This window comes from Gymnoscopelus braueri (assembly GCF_963280865.1).
Source record: "Gymnoscopelus braueri genome assembly, chromosome: 5".
In the NCBI taxonomy this organism is placed as follows: Eukaryota; Metazoa; Chordata; class Actinopteri; order Myctophiformes; family Myctophidae; genus Gymnoscopelus; species Gymnoscopelus braueri.
Window position 1 is genome coordinate 8,802,282 of NC_137606.1, and position 16,015 is coordinate 8,818,296.

At 39.9% G+C, this 16,015-nt stretch overlaps 1 protein-coding gene across 1 annotated transcript in view; it reads left to right on the forward strand.

The window, feature by feature from the left end:
* tlcd2 (TLC domain containing 2) overlaps positions 1-7,061 on the forward strand; it is a 44,921-nt gene extending 37,860 nt beyond the window's left edge. The window contains exon 4 of the mRNA XM_080428753.1: positions 5,564-7,061. Coding sequence (XP_080284879.1) covers positions 5,564-5,947 — 384 coding nt within the window. The 3' untranslated portion in view covers positions 5,948-7,061. The remainder of the gene's footprint in view (positions 1-5,563) is intronic.
* The last annotated feature ends 8,954 nt before the right edge of the window (positions 7,062-16,015 follow it).

Here is a 16,015-nt window from a genome sequence, read left to right on the forward strand (position 1 = left end):
AACTAGACGCATAACCAGCCTACTGATGTATCTGGTGACATCTACATTCTGTGAATGGGCTGATTTCTGATTTTATTTAGGAAATACTTTTTTTTTCTTCTTTTGAAATAAGATAATATATGTATTTTTTTATGTAGAAAAAAAAAAAGAAGGGAATATTTACTCGCGACCCACAAAAAAACGGTCCGTGACCCACAAATGGGCCCATCCCACTGTTTGGGAAACAGTGCTATACACTAATCACACCCGAGTCCATGTGCAGAAGGCCAGGGCGGATGTTAAAGAGGTGGTGCCATGTTTTTGCACTTTTTCTGTTTTCCATGTGTCTATGAGGTTGATAGAACTTCATTAAGCCCCCCGGTGGTGTTTTTATGGTGTTTTATGTCTTCTCTGACTATTTGGAGTTTCTTCCTGGAGGCTGAAACCTTGAGGGTCAAACGTGCCAATAGAGAAACAGCGCTTTAGTGACATCACAAAGCCCACACCCTCCCCCTCATTATCATAACACAACAGGTGTGGGCATGAGGAGGAGGAGGGACTAGGACAGGTGGGTGGTGCTAAGGTGGTGGAGGAGGTGCTAAGGTGAGAACCAGGTATACTTAATGCACTGGTGGGTGTGTCTACATAAAAACAACATTTTAACACTTACTGTACACTTTTTTTTTGTTGAAAAAAATCCTTACATAATAATAATACCTTATGATCAGGTTTTAGGGTTGAAAAATATCATGGCACTCCATCTTTAAGTCATCTTTAGACTGTCTTTTATATTATATTGTTGCCCCTTTTGTTACTAGTGTTACTACTTCTACCCATACCCGTTTCATCCCTATGGCGGTCAAGCTATGATGACTGAATGTCACTCTGGATTATTAAAAGTCTATTTAATTATCTATCTAGGCCCTATATCCTCGTTGTTGTTGTTGTGTTTGGTGTGTGAAAGCTAGACTTAAAAAATTCCATGCATGTTTTGTAGTAAAACCAGCTGTTACAGACACAAACTACATACTATACTTCACAGCCTCCAGCCTCCATGCTGTAGTAGGCATGTGCGTGCAAGTGTGTGATCGTGTGTGCACGCATAGTCCAACACTGTGTGTGTGTGTGTGTGTGTGTGTGTGTGTGTGTGTGTGTGTGTGTGTGTGTGTGTGTGTGTGTGTGTGTGTGTGTGTGTGTGTGTGTGTGTGTGTGTGTGTGTGTGACACAGCGTGGGGGTGCTCTTGGCGTGACTGTTGTTGTCCCTCCCTGCATCACGTCACAGTGCTTTGGTTAAATGATTGTTTGCGTTGCTAAATATAGGCTATACCGCACTCGCTGTTGTCACTGTCATTGTTCACTATCTGTGACTTATGTCCCAGAGCCGCGTGCGTGCGTGCGTGCGTGCGTGTGTACGTGTGTACGTGTGTGTGAACGTGCGAGTGCACGCATGGCATTGTGGTCTGGCTTTAAGGTCACTGAGAATACTGCAGATATATGACACTTGGCCTTTTATTTAGTTAATCACTTAAAGGGATATTTCACTTTAAAAATGTAATGTGGTCATTTTATCGTCTACTCAGGCTTTTGGGAGCACCCCGGACAGTTTTTAAGTTGCTTGATTCAGTATTTAGATATTTGATATTCATTTTATCAGACAAGCTGTCTATACAAACCCATTGTAACTTCAAACTCCATTTTAACCATGTTAGATTCAGCAGAAACATCCGATCTTGTTTCTGGTTACTGACATTGTTCTTCTAATACGAGGAGACCGTGTTTTTTCAATTACTTTTTTCATTTATTTTTAATATTTTTTTTGGAAAAGGAAAATAATTAAATACAATAAATAAATAAATTAAATAAATGAAAAAAGTAATAAAAGAAACACGCCCCCCTCACGTATTAGGAGGGCAGGGTGAGTCACCAGAACCAAGGACGGGTGTTTTCGATTCATCTAACATGTTATAATGGGTTTGTATAGGAAGGGGGCATGTCTGATTAAATGAATATCAAATATCTAAATACTGAATCAAGCAACTTAAAAACTGTCCGGAGGCTCACAAAAGCTTGAGTAGACCATAAAATGACCAAGTTTTTTTTTAAAGTGAAATATCCCTTTAAGCCCTATTTTATACTTTGGCTATTTGAAAATAGCCAACGTTTTTTTTTTATATATAAAAGCTTACAATGCCTCACATGGCTTGTAGATTGGTTTGGGGGGGAAAAACTCAAAAATCTTTACACATTTCCAATGGTTTTGTGTTGTTTTCTGCCTATAATGAAATCCCCAAAATAGGGCGCTTCTCTTGAGAAATGCAGACAATGTTAGCATCAGCTCGTTTTATAGAACAATAACAATATGACCGCTACATCTGTCCTCTACTTTATGAATACATCTAATGATATGAACTATCTAATATATCAGGGAAGGTAGATCTTTATTAATCCCGTGTAATGTCGAAGCTCAGTTTCAGCTTCACCCAGCTGCTCAGATGTGCTCTGGGGAGAGCTTTTAAGGGTTAAGTGTCCTGCTCAAGGACACTTTACATTCACTTGATTGTTTTATTATTTTCACATTTCTACAGCTGTAAGACATTACATGTAGGTATTTTCAATGTTCACCCCACCCCTTCCTCCCCACCCACCCCTCCATCCAGGGACCACACGACCCAACATAAATACATAAAAGGAAAAGAAAAAAAGAGCAAAAACAAAGCAAATACAGATACAAATACACCACAGCTATGGTTATGCACCAGGAGCACCTCCCTGGCAAAACACAAAAAGACAAAAACAAACATACCACAGCTAATAAAGATAACATGACCCTCTTTTTTCAATGGGTGGGGTCCCTGTGTCGGTCCTGAAATCCCCCAGCCCCCATCAAGGACACTTTGACACGCTGACCGGGAGTTGAACCGATGACCTTCAGGTTTACCAGACGGCCCCTAGCAGTCTGTAGGCTGTAGTAGATAGCAGCTACACAGAGTTCAAGTGTTTCATGGACATTAAGGTGGTTTATTGCTGCATTTCGTTTTTGTCGGGCAGAAACCTCTTATCTCTATATTCTAACTTTTTTTCATTGATTAACATCCTACACAGTTGTGTAACTACAGTGTACTAGCTAGAGTGTACTGGTTCTGCTTGGCTTTGCTTTCCACTGCTTTCTGTAATTTACACATTGTCACACAAGCGGTAAATCACAGATTTTCAAGCGTTAGACGCGACACATCGCTTGAATCATCTGTTATATAGGGAGAGTGACACCGCCTAACCCTGCCCTAAAACCCTGCCCTAAAAACCACCACAAACATTCACAGTTTAAACCATAGCAGTTTAAACAATAGCTTTAACCACATGAACCCTAGCATTCCTATTGTGGTCATGTCATAATAGGCAAACATTCGGCTACAGTCATTTGATCTACTGGGAAAATTCAGTTTTCAGCTTTACCCAGCAGATTGCTGCTCAAATGGTCAGACGACTTGAGCAGGGGGGGAGGGGGGGGGGAGTTAAGTGTCTTGCTCAGGGACACCTTGACACATTACTGGGGTCAGGAATCAAACCTGGGACCTTCTGTTTCCCAGACGGCTTCCCTACTGTACCCATTCAGCTACGGCCACCGCCACCGTAGAGCTGCAAGGACGAGACACGTTGTGAGCTTGTAGATCTACTATTTTCAGCAAAGAGATTTGGTGTAAAGGGGGGGGGACCAAGTATAGATCCCTGGAGGACCCTAGTCAATATAGGAGTTTAAACAGCAGTTTTCTTTTTCTATGCTATTTGAAATAGTTTTGGGAAAAACGGACAGAGACGATAATAACGTTGAAATGTGACATAGCTCTGTTTAACACAATGCTGTACATACTTTACCCTTTTTTTTAATGTTTTGACACTTGTTTTGGCAATGTAAACATATGTTTTCTCATGCCAGTAAATCTCCTTTGAATTAAATTGAATTTAATTGAATTTAATTGAATTTAATTATATTCACATACGGTAGCTTCAGATTGAACTGAACACTTTTTTGCCTCTTATTATTCTGTGAGCGTTGCGCTGAGTGTAAATGGAAGCCCAGTGGGTTTACTGGGTTTACTGGGAGGACTGGGGGGGACAGAAGTGACAGTCCCTGTGTGGAGGGAGAGCTGGCACCAGGGTCCTGCATGCTGCTCAAACCTTCTTTGTGTTTTGGGATCAACACATTTCTGTCGTCCGGATTTCCCAGCAGTGCTTCAGTTCTCAGAGCTGCTTCAGTTCTCTTTCCATCATAAACATATCAGATTATATTTCATTTGAATCTTTTTTGGTCTACCTCTGTCTAATGTTGGCAGACTAAACACAGTCTCCTCCAGTGGTGGAAAGTAACTAAGTACATATTTGTCTCGGTCGAGTGGAAACCAACCTCATACAGTATGTCCAAAACTGTTACTTTTCAGGATTGAAATGTAAAAATATAGCAAAAGTAGCAGATCTACATCTTTCCTTAGTATTTCTACGTTGTGGTTTTGCCACATTTACTTAAGTAAAACATCTTTGAGTCCTTCATCCATTGACAGTCTCTATTCTAAATGTCTTGCCAAGATGAGTTTGTTCATTCACACTGATTGTAAGATTGGCACGTGACATTATTGCTGCTGCCATCTTGTGGCCTTTTTTGAAACTGAAAATGTCTGATAAGATGAATATCAAATATCTAAATACTGAATCAAGCAACTTAAAAACTGTCTGGGGTGAAACACATTTAATGACTCACAGTCAAACAAGATGAACATATATAGTATATACAGTTCTGAGTAGACGTTAAAATGACCTCAAACATATTTGAAATTGAAATATCCCTTTAATGTGGCAACAGGGGCTCAGGAGGTATTGAATGTATAATATTATGCATGCTGTAGTGATTAATATTGTAATGTATTAATTGTTATCCAGTGGCTTAGGGGCTTAACTTACGACAAAACATGCAAATTCTAAGCGACGATGCGATCATGTACAGGCAGATGGTTTCAGTAAAACACTCCCATCCTTTGTATCCAGACTCATCATTGGTCACAGGCTGTGTCCCATTTGGGAACCTTTCACACAACATGTGGTCAGCTTGGGAAAAGTCATGTGATCCCACTTTAATGTGGTCCTAAATGCATCCTCGAGGTTCTCTTTGGACCTTCCTTCATACCAGCCCTTTTGACATGTTGGGAGCTTTGTCACTCTTATTTGATAGGATTTCATTCTTTTAAAAAAAAACTGTTCAATAGATTGTCTCTGTTGGGTGGAAACCAAATGTCCAAAACTGTTACTTTTCAGGATTCAAATTCAAAAGTATCAAAAGTAGTTGTACTTTTGTTACTTTTGTGTGACGCTGTAGTATGATCAAATAGGCCCGGAGGGCGTTAATTTACAATTTTATTAGAATCCTGAAAAGTAACCGTTTTGGTTTCCAACCAACAGAGATGATTAAAAAAATTGTTATGAGATACGTTACAATAACGTTTTCAATAAAATACTTCCCAGATTGTAACTTTAATACAGTATTATTTTGCCAGTAATATTGTATATTTACTGAACGTTTTGTCTTTGTCTCCAGGTGATCACGTGCTTCGGCCTGTCGGTGCTGTCGTGCCGCTACGTGGGCTTCGCCGTGGTGGCGCTGCTGGTGGAGATCAACTCGGTGTTCCTGCACCTGCGGCAGTCGCTGCGCATGGCCAGCCTGGCGGCCGGCACGCTGTACCGCGTCAACAGCATGGTCAACCTGGGCACCTACGTGGTGTTCCGCATCAACACGCTGGCCTGGATGACCCGCTGGCTGGTGCTCAACCGGGACAAGGTGCCCCTGGTGGCCTACACCGTGGGCAGCGTGGGCATGGCCATCATGACCGCCATGAACATCGTGCTCTTCTTCCGGCTGCTGCGCAGCGACTTCCTCAAGGGCAGCACCACCCGAGAGGCCAAGAAGGAGAAGGAGATGTAGGGAGGGAGGAAGGAGGAGAAGGAGGAGGAGGAGGAGGAGGAGGAAACATCGGATTTGTACACACCCCCCCCATCACTGTACGTCAACATCTGATTGGTGCTCACATATATACGTTGTATACCTCTATTATGTGCTCAACACTGGGAGATGGGCGATGTATCGGATCTCACACACACACACACACACACACACACACACACACACACACACACACACACACACACACACACACACACACACACACACACACACAAACACACTGTGCTCCATTCCAAGGGTTCGATTCAAACAGCCTCATGCTGTTTGAATGAACTGTTTTGAAGTGACGTCACAAGCTTTAAAGGAAACAATTTTTTTTCAACATCATCTCTTTGTACTTTACGGGTCCTCCCTCACTAATGCTCACTATAGGATGGCATTTCTGTCTACAAACATGCATCCCCACCAATGATGTCATTGGTAGGCAGGTTTCTGAACTGTCCGCAGTAGACGGAAATGCCATCTTATATAACGGGTGATTAGTGAGGACCAGCTATACGAAGATAAGGTTGAAAATAGGTGAAGTGCTCCTTCGAGCCACATTTATTTTATTACTCTGTATTACAAACGATGTCACTTGCTGAAAAGGACAAAATGTGTTCTTTTTGATAAGTGACACCATCATCATACCATGAGTATAATTAGGCTTTATGTTTTGAGCTAAATCAAAGCTAACGTGGTGACACACGCCCACCATCACTCACCTTATATAAGCTGTAGAAACCAAAACATACATAAAGCTACATCATAACTTAAAGCCGTACTATGTAACTTTTTGAGTAAATATACAAAAGAAATTGTCCAACCTGTATGGTAGGGTATGTTATCTACAATATAACGGCAGTGGTTCAGGAGGGAGAGCGGCCGCTTGGGAACCGGAAGATTCCCAGTTTGATCCCAGGATCCCCCAGAGTTACTGTTGAAGTGTCCTTGAGCAAGACACTGAACACCTAATTGCTTCCGATGAGCAGCTTGGTGCCTTGCATGGTTTCCTCCGCTGTCGGTGTGTGAATGTAATGCACATTGTAAAGCGCCTTGGGTAAAGGCGCTATATAAATGCACCATTTACCATTTATAACTTTGGTCTCCCTGCTCTTCTATTGAGACTTATAGATCCTGTGTCTAGGTTGGACACGACCTTTGACACAATCCCGTTTCTGGTTTGACACAAACTTTGACCCGAAGGTCAAAACTCTAGTAGTCTCCAGAGCTAGCAGGCAGGCTCTATTAGCTTGGTGGTAAAGATTTCAGCACTCCTTCAGTGCAGGAGACCGGGGTTCAAATCCAGCGGTGCAACAGGAACGTTACATTTAGTGCTGCACGATTAATCGAAAAAAGATCGCGATCTCAATTCAGACACCTATGCCATCTCATTTCTAAATTCTGGTGATTTTTTTATTTTATTTTATTTAATTTTTCTGCTTCTGAATAATACCAACTTGCAATGTCAATCATACTTGAACGATGTAAAGCAAAAATACTCTATACATTTAAATAATTTAAATTAAGCAAGTTGTATATTTAATATAATATATAATATTTATATATTTATAATATATATATATATATATAAATATATTTATAATATATATTATATATATACATAATAAATACATATTTTCATTGAAACAATGAGAATCGTGATCTCAATTCGTGATTCACATTTGAACAAGAATCGTGCAGCACTACGTTACATAGTGCAGCTTTAAGAATATGCAATCCAGTTTAACCATACGTATAGAGAGTTGGTACAGCAGTGAATGTTACGCTACATACAGCATATAGACCATCGCTGGAACTCAGAAAGCTCTCTGCCTTGATGTTTTAACACTTATCTTTACGTTAACCCTAAAAGCCTCTTCTCAACTAAAAACCGCCTGCTACCTCAGAAAGCCTGTAGCAGCTCTTCGATGCTTCTCTAGTCTAAAACTTCTCAAACTTTTTCATGTCGTGGACCCCCAAATTGATATGTATTTTTTAGCGGACCCCCATCTGAAAATGCTTTGTGCCAGGGACCCCCAGAAAAGAAGATTTATGCAAAAGAAAGAAAAATCTAAAATTATTCTTTTTTTTTTTCGTTCAAAAATAGCAGATGTAGAAGATCGCAGCGTGGTACGAAGTGACACGCTGTGAGCTTGTAGATCTGCTATTTTTTAATAGCCAATATATAAGTGGATAAAGTGATTAAAATGATCACTTTAGCTGGGGACCCCTTGGTACCCCCCCAAAGACCCCTGGGGGTCCCCGGAACCCACTTTGAGAATCACCGCGGGAGGGGTTATTTTGGGGGGTCGCGGCCTGAAAAGTTTGGGAAGTGGAACCCTAAAGGGTCCCGGAGATTTAAAAAAATGATATCAGATGGCATGGGTGTCCGTGAAAAAAAAAAGGTTGAGAAGCGCTGCTCTAACAACATGCCTTGCTCTCAATGTTCAGCAGGGGTCGCCTTTTTACGCTTTGCAACAAATTGAAGGAAAACGTTATAGCACTTCGGAAAGGTGAATAGTATTAATCAATGTTTATAGTTTGAGTTGTTGTTGTTTTGACCAAATGAAAAGGAAATCACATTGGGATTCTATAGATGGTAGTTGATCCAATTTGCAATCCTCCATGTTTTAATAATACTGTAGTTACTACAGTAGATGACACAGATGTTTATTGTTTAGTTGAAAACGTTATATAACTTAGTACAGCAATAAAGAACCAAGATATTAGTGAGTCTGGTGTGTTCACCAGCTGCAAATGGAGTGCCAATCAGCCAACACAATAAGTAGTAGTTTACCACTTTTCAACCTGCCGTCCCTATTTTAGGCATGTCATTATAGGTGAAAACATTCATAAAAATATAAAATAAAAGTCAAAAATGTGAGCTTGTAAATCAGCTATTTTTGTGGTACAGACATTTTCTGTTTCACAAAATGTTGAATTGGAGAATTTGTTTCATCATGAAGAACAAATTGATCCCCCAAAATCTTTTTTTTTTTTTTACTAATAGCTGATCTACAAGCTAACACTTCACACAGGATGTGTTGTAGATCAGCTATTTCCAGCTATTTTGCACAAAATAGGGACGCCAGGGTTAATGTGCTCAACAGTTTTTTAAACCAAACCACTCCATCTACTGTGTGTGTCTGCATGCTTGTGGACACACACACACACACACACACACACACACGCACACACACACACACACACACACACACACACACACACACACACACACACACACACACACACACACACACACACACACACACACACACACACACACACACACACACACACACACACACACACACACACACACACACACACACACACACACACACACATTAAATGGAGGCATTTAATTGCCATGACAACTGAGGAAAGAGATTAGTTGTTAGAATCATGCACCCTAATGACACTGTTGAGCTGCATCAGAGATCTTTATCGCACTTAGATTAGAACACCACATCTTCAGGATGGAAAATATTGCAAAAAAAGAGATTATTACCAGATATAGTTCATCCCTAATACCCTATGTATATACCATTTACTGTGTGATTCCAGCAACATTAGCCAGGAATCATTCTTTCACTTTATGGGTAATTTGGCTGCTGTACCACTTTTGGCCTGCAGAGGCCAGCAACACTCCATTCCATTACCTCATTATTATTATCCTCACTACAGCTATAAGCTGCCTCAAATGGATAATCTAAAAACAGTGAAGTTTAAAGACATTAATGAACTGTGATCAAGGATTTACTTGTGACGGTTTGTAATACATATGTCTTCAACAGAATTTTACTTCTGTATCACTCTACCCTCTTATAATAACATACAGACATTTGCAGTCCATTTTTAATACCATTAAGGGTTTTTTTCTAAGGATACATTTGCTCTTCTAGGATAATCCTGTTCAAGGCTGCTGCCAGATACCCTACAACCACCGTCGTAGCATTATAATAAACCTTTATATGGAGTTAGAAATGGATTGCAATGTTATACATTTGATTTGTATTGTTTAGCAGGGTTTTATTTGTTTAGTTTAGGGTTTTTTTGTTTGTTTTTTAATTTTTGTATATTTGTAATTAATTTCAAATTTTGAGTAAAACTCAAAATAATTATTTTCTGGGGTTCAGACTCAATCAAGTTTAGTTTGAAGTGAAAAAAGTGTTTATTTGACCCCCGAACCAAAGCATTTTAAACATTGTTTTAAGTTCAATTTAGCAGTCTCAGTCAAAAACTCTTAACATTAAGATAAGAAACACAAACTACCCAACTGCACTGCAGACATTATAACCTATAACATAATGATGTATTGGATCAACCATAGTGGACATTCGGAACGAACAGAGTGATATTCATATTGTACATGTATGCTTTGTTGCCAGAATCCTTTTTTTGTTTGACAAGTCTTTGAAAAATATTTGTGATACAAAAGCCAGGATATTAACTTGTGGGTGTGACCCATAAACATGTCTCAACACTGTGCTAGTGATGTTTGACAGAAAGTGTCTAAATGATTCAATCTCATTGGTGAATTAATTGTTGGGTGGTTAAACTCAGTGGTGTTCTCAAGGTGTGGGTCGGGGCCCACTGGTGGGCCGTGGGGATCTTGCAATTGGGCCCCAAATAATTGTCAAAACACTTAAGATTTTAATGATAATATTAATATTAATACACTTTAACATTAAAGCGTCACTATGTAACTTTTTTTTATTAATAAAATGTAATTGTGTCCAATCTCTATGGTAGAGTATGTTAATATAATATAACTTATACAATCTGTATGATAGAGTATGTTAATACAATATAACTTATACAGTTGCGGTGGTTGTATTTTGTCTCCCTGCTCTTCTATAGACCGCCGAAGTCTGACGTCATTTACACATCCTTTGTTTGTCTACCTGGTTCGCAGTTTTCCACCCCCGTTCTGAATCCCATAGACGTATTTAATATCGCGTCAAATAAGAACTGTGTTCCAAAAATAAACAAATGACCCCGGCGTGTTGACTCTTATGGATATGAAGCATCAACTGACGGTGAGAAAACGCTAATGTTACTTCCGCCGAATTAGTTACATTTTCGCCAGAAACAGACTGTATCAAATATAAGTGACTGACTATCATAAACGATACAGAACCCCCTCCCTGACAATAACGCCGACACGCGGTGTTTATTTTTGGACCACAATTCTTATATGAGACGATTCTAAGATGACCCAATGTTATTCTCCATAGAGAAATTACTTCCGCAAACCTGGGGATGAACGAGTCACGTCAGGACTTCGGTGCTCTATTGAGACATTTAGATAGTGTCAAAGGTCAAAATGTCTCACCTATAGACACAGGATCTGACACGAATTTTGACCTGACGGTCAAGATTCAATTTATCCCCTGAGCAAGGAGGCAGGCTCTATTAGCTCAATGGTAAAATTGTCAGCACTAAAAGGGGGAAGTTACATAGTGCAGCTTTAATATTTATATTATGTATTATATATATATTTTTTTTTAAAGAATAATAATGGTATTATTCATTTAAAACCTTGAAAATGTATATTAGTTTTCCTTGTGATTACTGCTAAACAGGAACTTTATATTAGTATACTATGCCAGATGCACGCGGTGCGGTCCACCCATCTGACCACTTAACATGCCACCCGTGTGTTAAGTGGTCAGATGGATGGGTGGGCCGGCAAATGCTTTTCCAGGTGATTTTCAAGTGGGCCCCTGATCCAGAGAAGGTTTGAGAACCAACTGATCTTAGCGGTTTTCCTGTTTGTGATGAAGACGTGCCTCTTCCTCACCGTCAATGTACGCACTGTGCATTCATTTCTTTTCTCAGCAGATTCTTTTGGCAGCTTAACGTTGTTTTGTTTTGTTTGTGGAGGTGAGTGGCATTTGAAAGCAGTACTTTCTCTCTCATTTTGCAAACATGTATTTATGAATGTGTAATAATAACTGTTTGGTCGATTGCAATGATATGACTCCCAGATCAGTCGTCGCTATGCTAAACATGCCGCAGTAGCCTATATTGTCCAAGGTTCCTTCACCTATAGATGGGTTTCCGCGCGACGTCATCACAGAGCAGAGAGTGCAATCTGCGCATGCGGGAGGTAGAACGACCCGGAAGTGCCATTCACTCTATTGTTATTTTCGGGATTTAGATAGGCATAATGCTGCTATTATAGGCATAATAGGCATAATGCTGCTATTATATACAGACAGATCCAACTTCCGACAAATCATTTTTATTGAGTAAAGAAGATATTACAAACTGCATCATTTAATCTACTTTCATTAAACCCGGTGAAGACCATTTATTTTATCAACGTACAATGGCCAGAGATGCTGCGGGTAATAGCGCCCTCTACAGGCTCTTCCCTCCACTGCGCGCGCATCATCCTCTCTGTTTACAAACGGGAAACCCATCTATAGAAGCCGTAGTGAGGTTTTGAATGGAGGCATCGTCTGAGAACAAGTACAGTGCTGTCCCTGCACTCCGGTTTTCTATATCGTCTCTGTCGGGTGGAAACCTCATAACTCCATAACTGTTACTTTTCAGGATTCAAATTCAAAACGTGTCGAGCTCTTCGAGCTTGCAGATCTGCTACTTTTGATGCTTTTGTGTGACGCTGTAGTTTGATCAAGTAGGCCGTTAATTTACGAAAAGAAACGGTAAAGTTAGAATATGGAGATAAGAGGTTTCTGCCACACAGCAACGATACGCATTCAATTTGGGTTTAGAAATGTACTCAAAACATATAGATTACCAAGTCTCCCTGCCTCATATCATATCGTCGCTGTTGGACAGAAACCTCTTATCTCCATGTTTTAACTGTTTGTGTTTTTTGCGTAAATGAACGCCCTACTTGGTCACACCACAGCGTCACGCAAAAGCTTCAAAAGTAGCAGATCTACAAGCTCGAAACGCGGTGCAAAGCGATGCGTTTTCAGCAATTTTTTTCTTTTTTAATCCTGAAAAGTAACAGTTTTGGACATAATGAGCTTTCCACCCGACAGACGATTTGCAATTTAAAAAAAGAACTAGCTAAAATAGTCTACTAGCTTAAAACACGTTGCAAATGTGATGCGTTGAAAGCTTGTAGATAAAATAAATTTAAATTATAAATAGGGCATTCATTTATGAAAAGAAAACATAAAAAATGAAGGAGATACAAGGTTTTTCTGCAGGACAGCGATAATATCCCTCATTAGCAAATTACTTCTGCAAATGGAACTTTTTCAAACTTACATTATGAGGTGAACTATATGATGTAATTTGATATGACTTTGTCATGAAAAGTGGTCAATTTTCTCTTGCTCTCTAACTCCTTTGTAAGCTTCTGTTTTCATGATATTGTTCAGTGAATTCTTGTGTGATATTTAAAAACAAAATGAACAACAACGGTAAAGAACATATGTAGACATTGTGCAGCTTGTCCTTGTGAAGGGAACAGTCAGGTTTTCTTTTTCTTTTTCTTTTCTTTTTTAAGAGATTTTGAAGGATAAATCATCTACCTTCCTTGAACATGATTATTCACCAAAATGTGTCTAAAGTGTATATAATATGACAATAATTGTATTTTTCCTTCATGTAAGTTTTTGTAATTGCGTTTTTTGTAATCACTAAGAGTTCCAATTTGTAAGTTTTGTTTTACAATAACAGATATTGTTTAATGTGAAAATAAAAACTAAAGAACAAAAGTCTTGTCTCCCTCTCTCCTTCATTTAAGACTTGATGGAGGAGAAGTCCCCAGCACCACACATGCACATACTGTAAATGTACCGAATATATCCTGGATGATTGACAGATCATATGCACCATCTATTTATTTTCTTTAGGAGTATTAGGCTAGGCCAGTGGTTCTCAAAGTGGCATCCGGAGACCTCCAGGGGTCCTTGTAGAGGGTTACAGGGGGTCCCTATAGCAAAATCTGTTTCATCACTTTAAAGTGGCACTGTATCACTTTTTTTTAATGAATACATTTAAAATGTGTCCAATCTGTATGGTAGAGTATGTTAATACAATATAACTCTTACAATTGGGGTGGTTGTATTTTGTCTGCCTGCTCTTCTATTGAGACATTCATATATCGTGTCAAAGGTCATGTCTCACCTAGACACAGCATCTGACACGAATTTTGACCTGATGGTCAAGTTTCAATTTATCCCCTGAGCAAGCAGGCAGGCTCTATTAGCTCAATGGTAAAAAATGCAGCCCTTGCGCAGGAAACCGGGTTCAAATCCAGGGTAGGAATATAGGAAAGTTACAGCTTTAACCACATAGCTATTCGAAAATAGCTTATCTACAAGCTCACAGCAAAACATTTCGAAAACGTCTGAAGAATTGCGAAACATTTGAAGTCATTTTGAAAACATTTAACACAAATCTTGTCTTATGGGGGTCCCTGGCAGGCTGGCACAAAATCTTTTTCAGATGAGGGTCCCTGGCCAAATACTGTAGCCTACATACAGTATTAATTTGGAGTCCTTGACATGAAAATGTTTCAGAGCCACTAGGCTAGGCAAGGCAAGGTAAAGCAAGTTTATATATACTGCACATTTTAACAACAACAAGGCATTTCAAAGTGTTTCACATACACATACCTCAACACAGAGCATTAACCAGCATTAGTTTCGGGGAGAACATTTGGCGGAAATAGCAGATCTACAAGCTCAGAACGTGTTGCAACGCGTTGTGAGTTTGTAGATCAGCTATTCCCCCCAGAATATGGAATGCTGGGGTTCAAGTGATTGAATAAACTGTGACACTTGTATGATGAATATTATATTCAAGGTAATTTTTCTTTTGAAACAAATAAAAAGGCATGGGTTCCTGAGGCTATATTCAAGGTAACTTGAATCACCTTGGGGGTCCCCCTGGGGATCCCGACCCCCACTTTGAGAACCACTGGCAGTGGTTCTCAAAGTGGTATCCACAGACATGACCCTGTGGAGGGTTACAGGGGGTCCCTATACTCTATAGCAAAGAAAATAAGAAAAAAGAGCAAATACAGTGGCAAAGAAAAAAATAAAAGTAAGCTACATGACCTTTTTTGGGGGGAAATAAAAATATTTTGTGTTTCATGTAGAATGTTAGTTATAAATGATATAACTGACATTAAGAATATTTATTGATACGAAATGTAATACTTTCACTCTGCATGGGCTCTGACACCCATCCTCTCCAGTCTCCAGAGGGTGGTGGGGGGTGTCTTCCAATCAGCTGTGGGGTCTGTCTGTCGTACGATGCTCTTGTTCCGGTCACGATGGCTTGTTTTCATCATCATTCTACAGTAGCCTGCCTGTCTGTCTGTCTGTCTGTCTGTCTGTCTGTCTGTCTGTCTGTCTGTCTGTCTGTCTGTCTGTCTGTCTGTCTGTCTGTCTGTCTGTCTGTCTGTCTGTCTGTCTGTCTGTCTGTCTGTCTGTCTGACTGTCTGACTGTCTGTCTGTCGTAGTGTGCTCCATATGGGCGCAGGTCCAGAGATGCAGCATCATCATCATCATCATCCTCCTCATCATCTCCTCTCCTCTCCTCTCCTCCTCTCCTCCACTGACCTCCTCTCCTCCTCTCTAAACATCTAAACATAAATCCAGTCTGATCTGATGATCTGACGCAGATGTTGCAGCAATAGGACCATTTTTACACAGGACTGTTGGTGCATCAGCGCCGAGGAGGCAGTTTTTTTTACCGTCTTTTTGCTTGTTGCAGGCCTACATAATAATAATATAGGCCAGCATTGATTATTTTTCAGGTTTCTTTCTTTTTTTTGATCATCACCCAAACCGTCGTCACATGCAGCAGCAATTTGACGCTCCATTGAAATGTCTCTGATGCTGATCGTCCCGCAGCCTTCATGATTGATGGTACCAACCAACATGCTCCGGTGGTCGAGAGACTTATTTATTTATAGAGCTTCATCGGATCATATTTCATGAGATTTGGTTCATATAAACATCATTTACGGGAAAAAGGTAAGTGGCACCACGTCGTTGCACGTCGAATAATAACCGTTATATCCGACCTCATGAGGTCGGATATTAT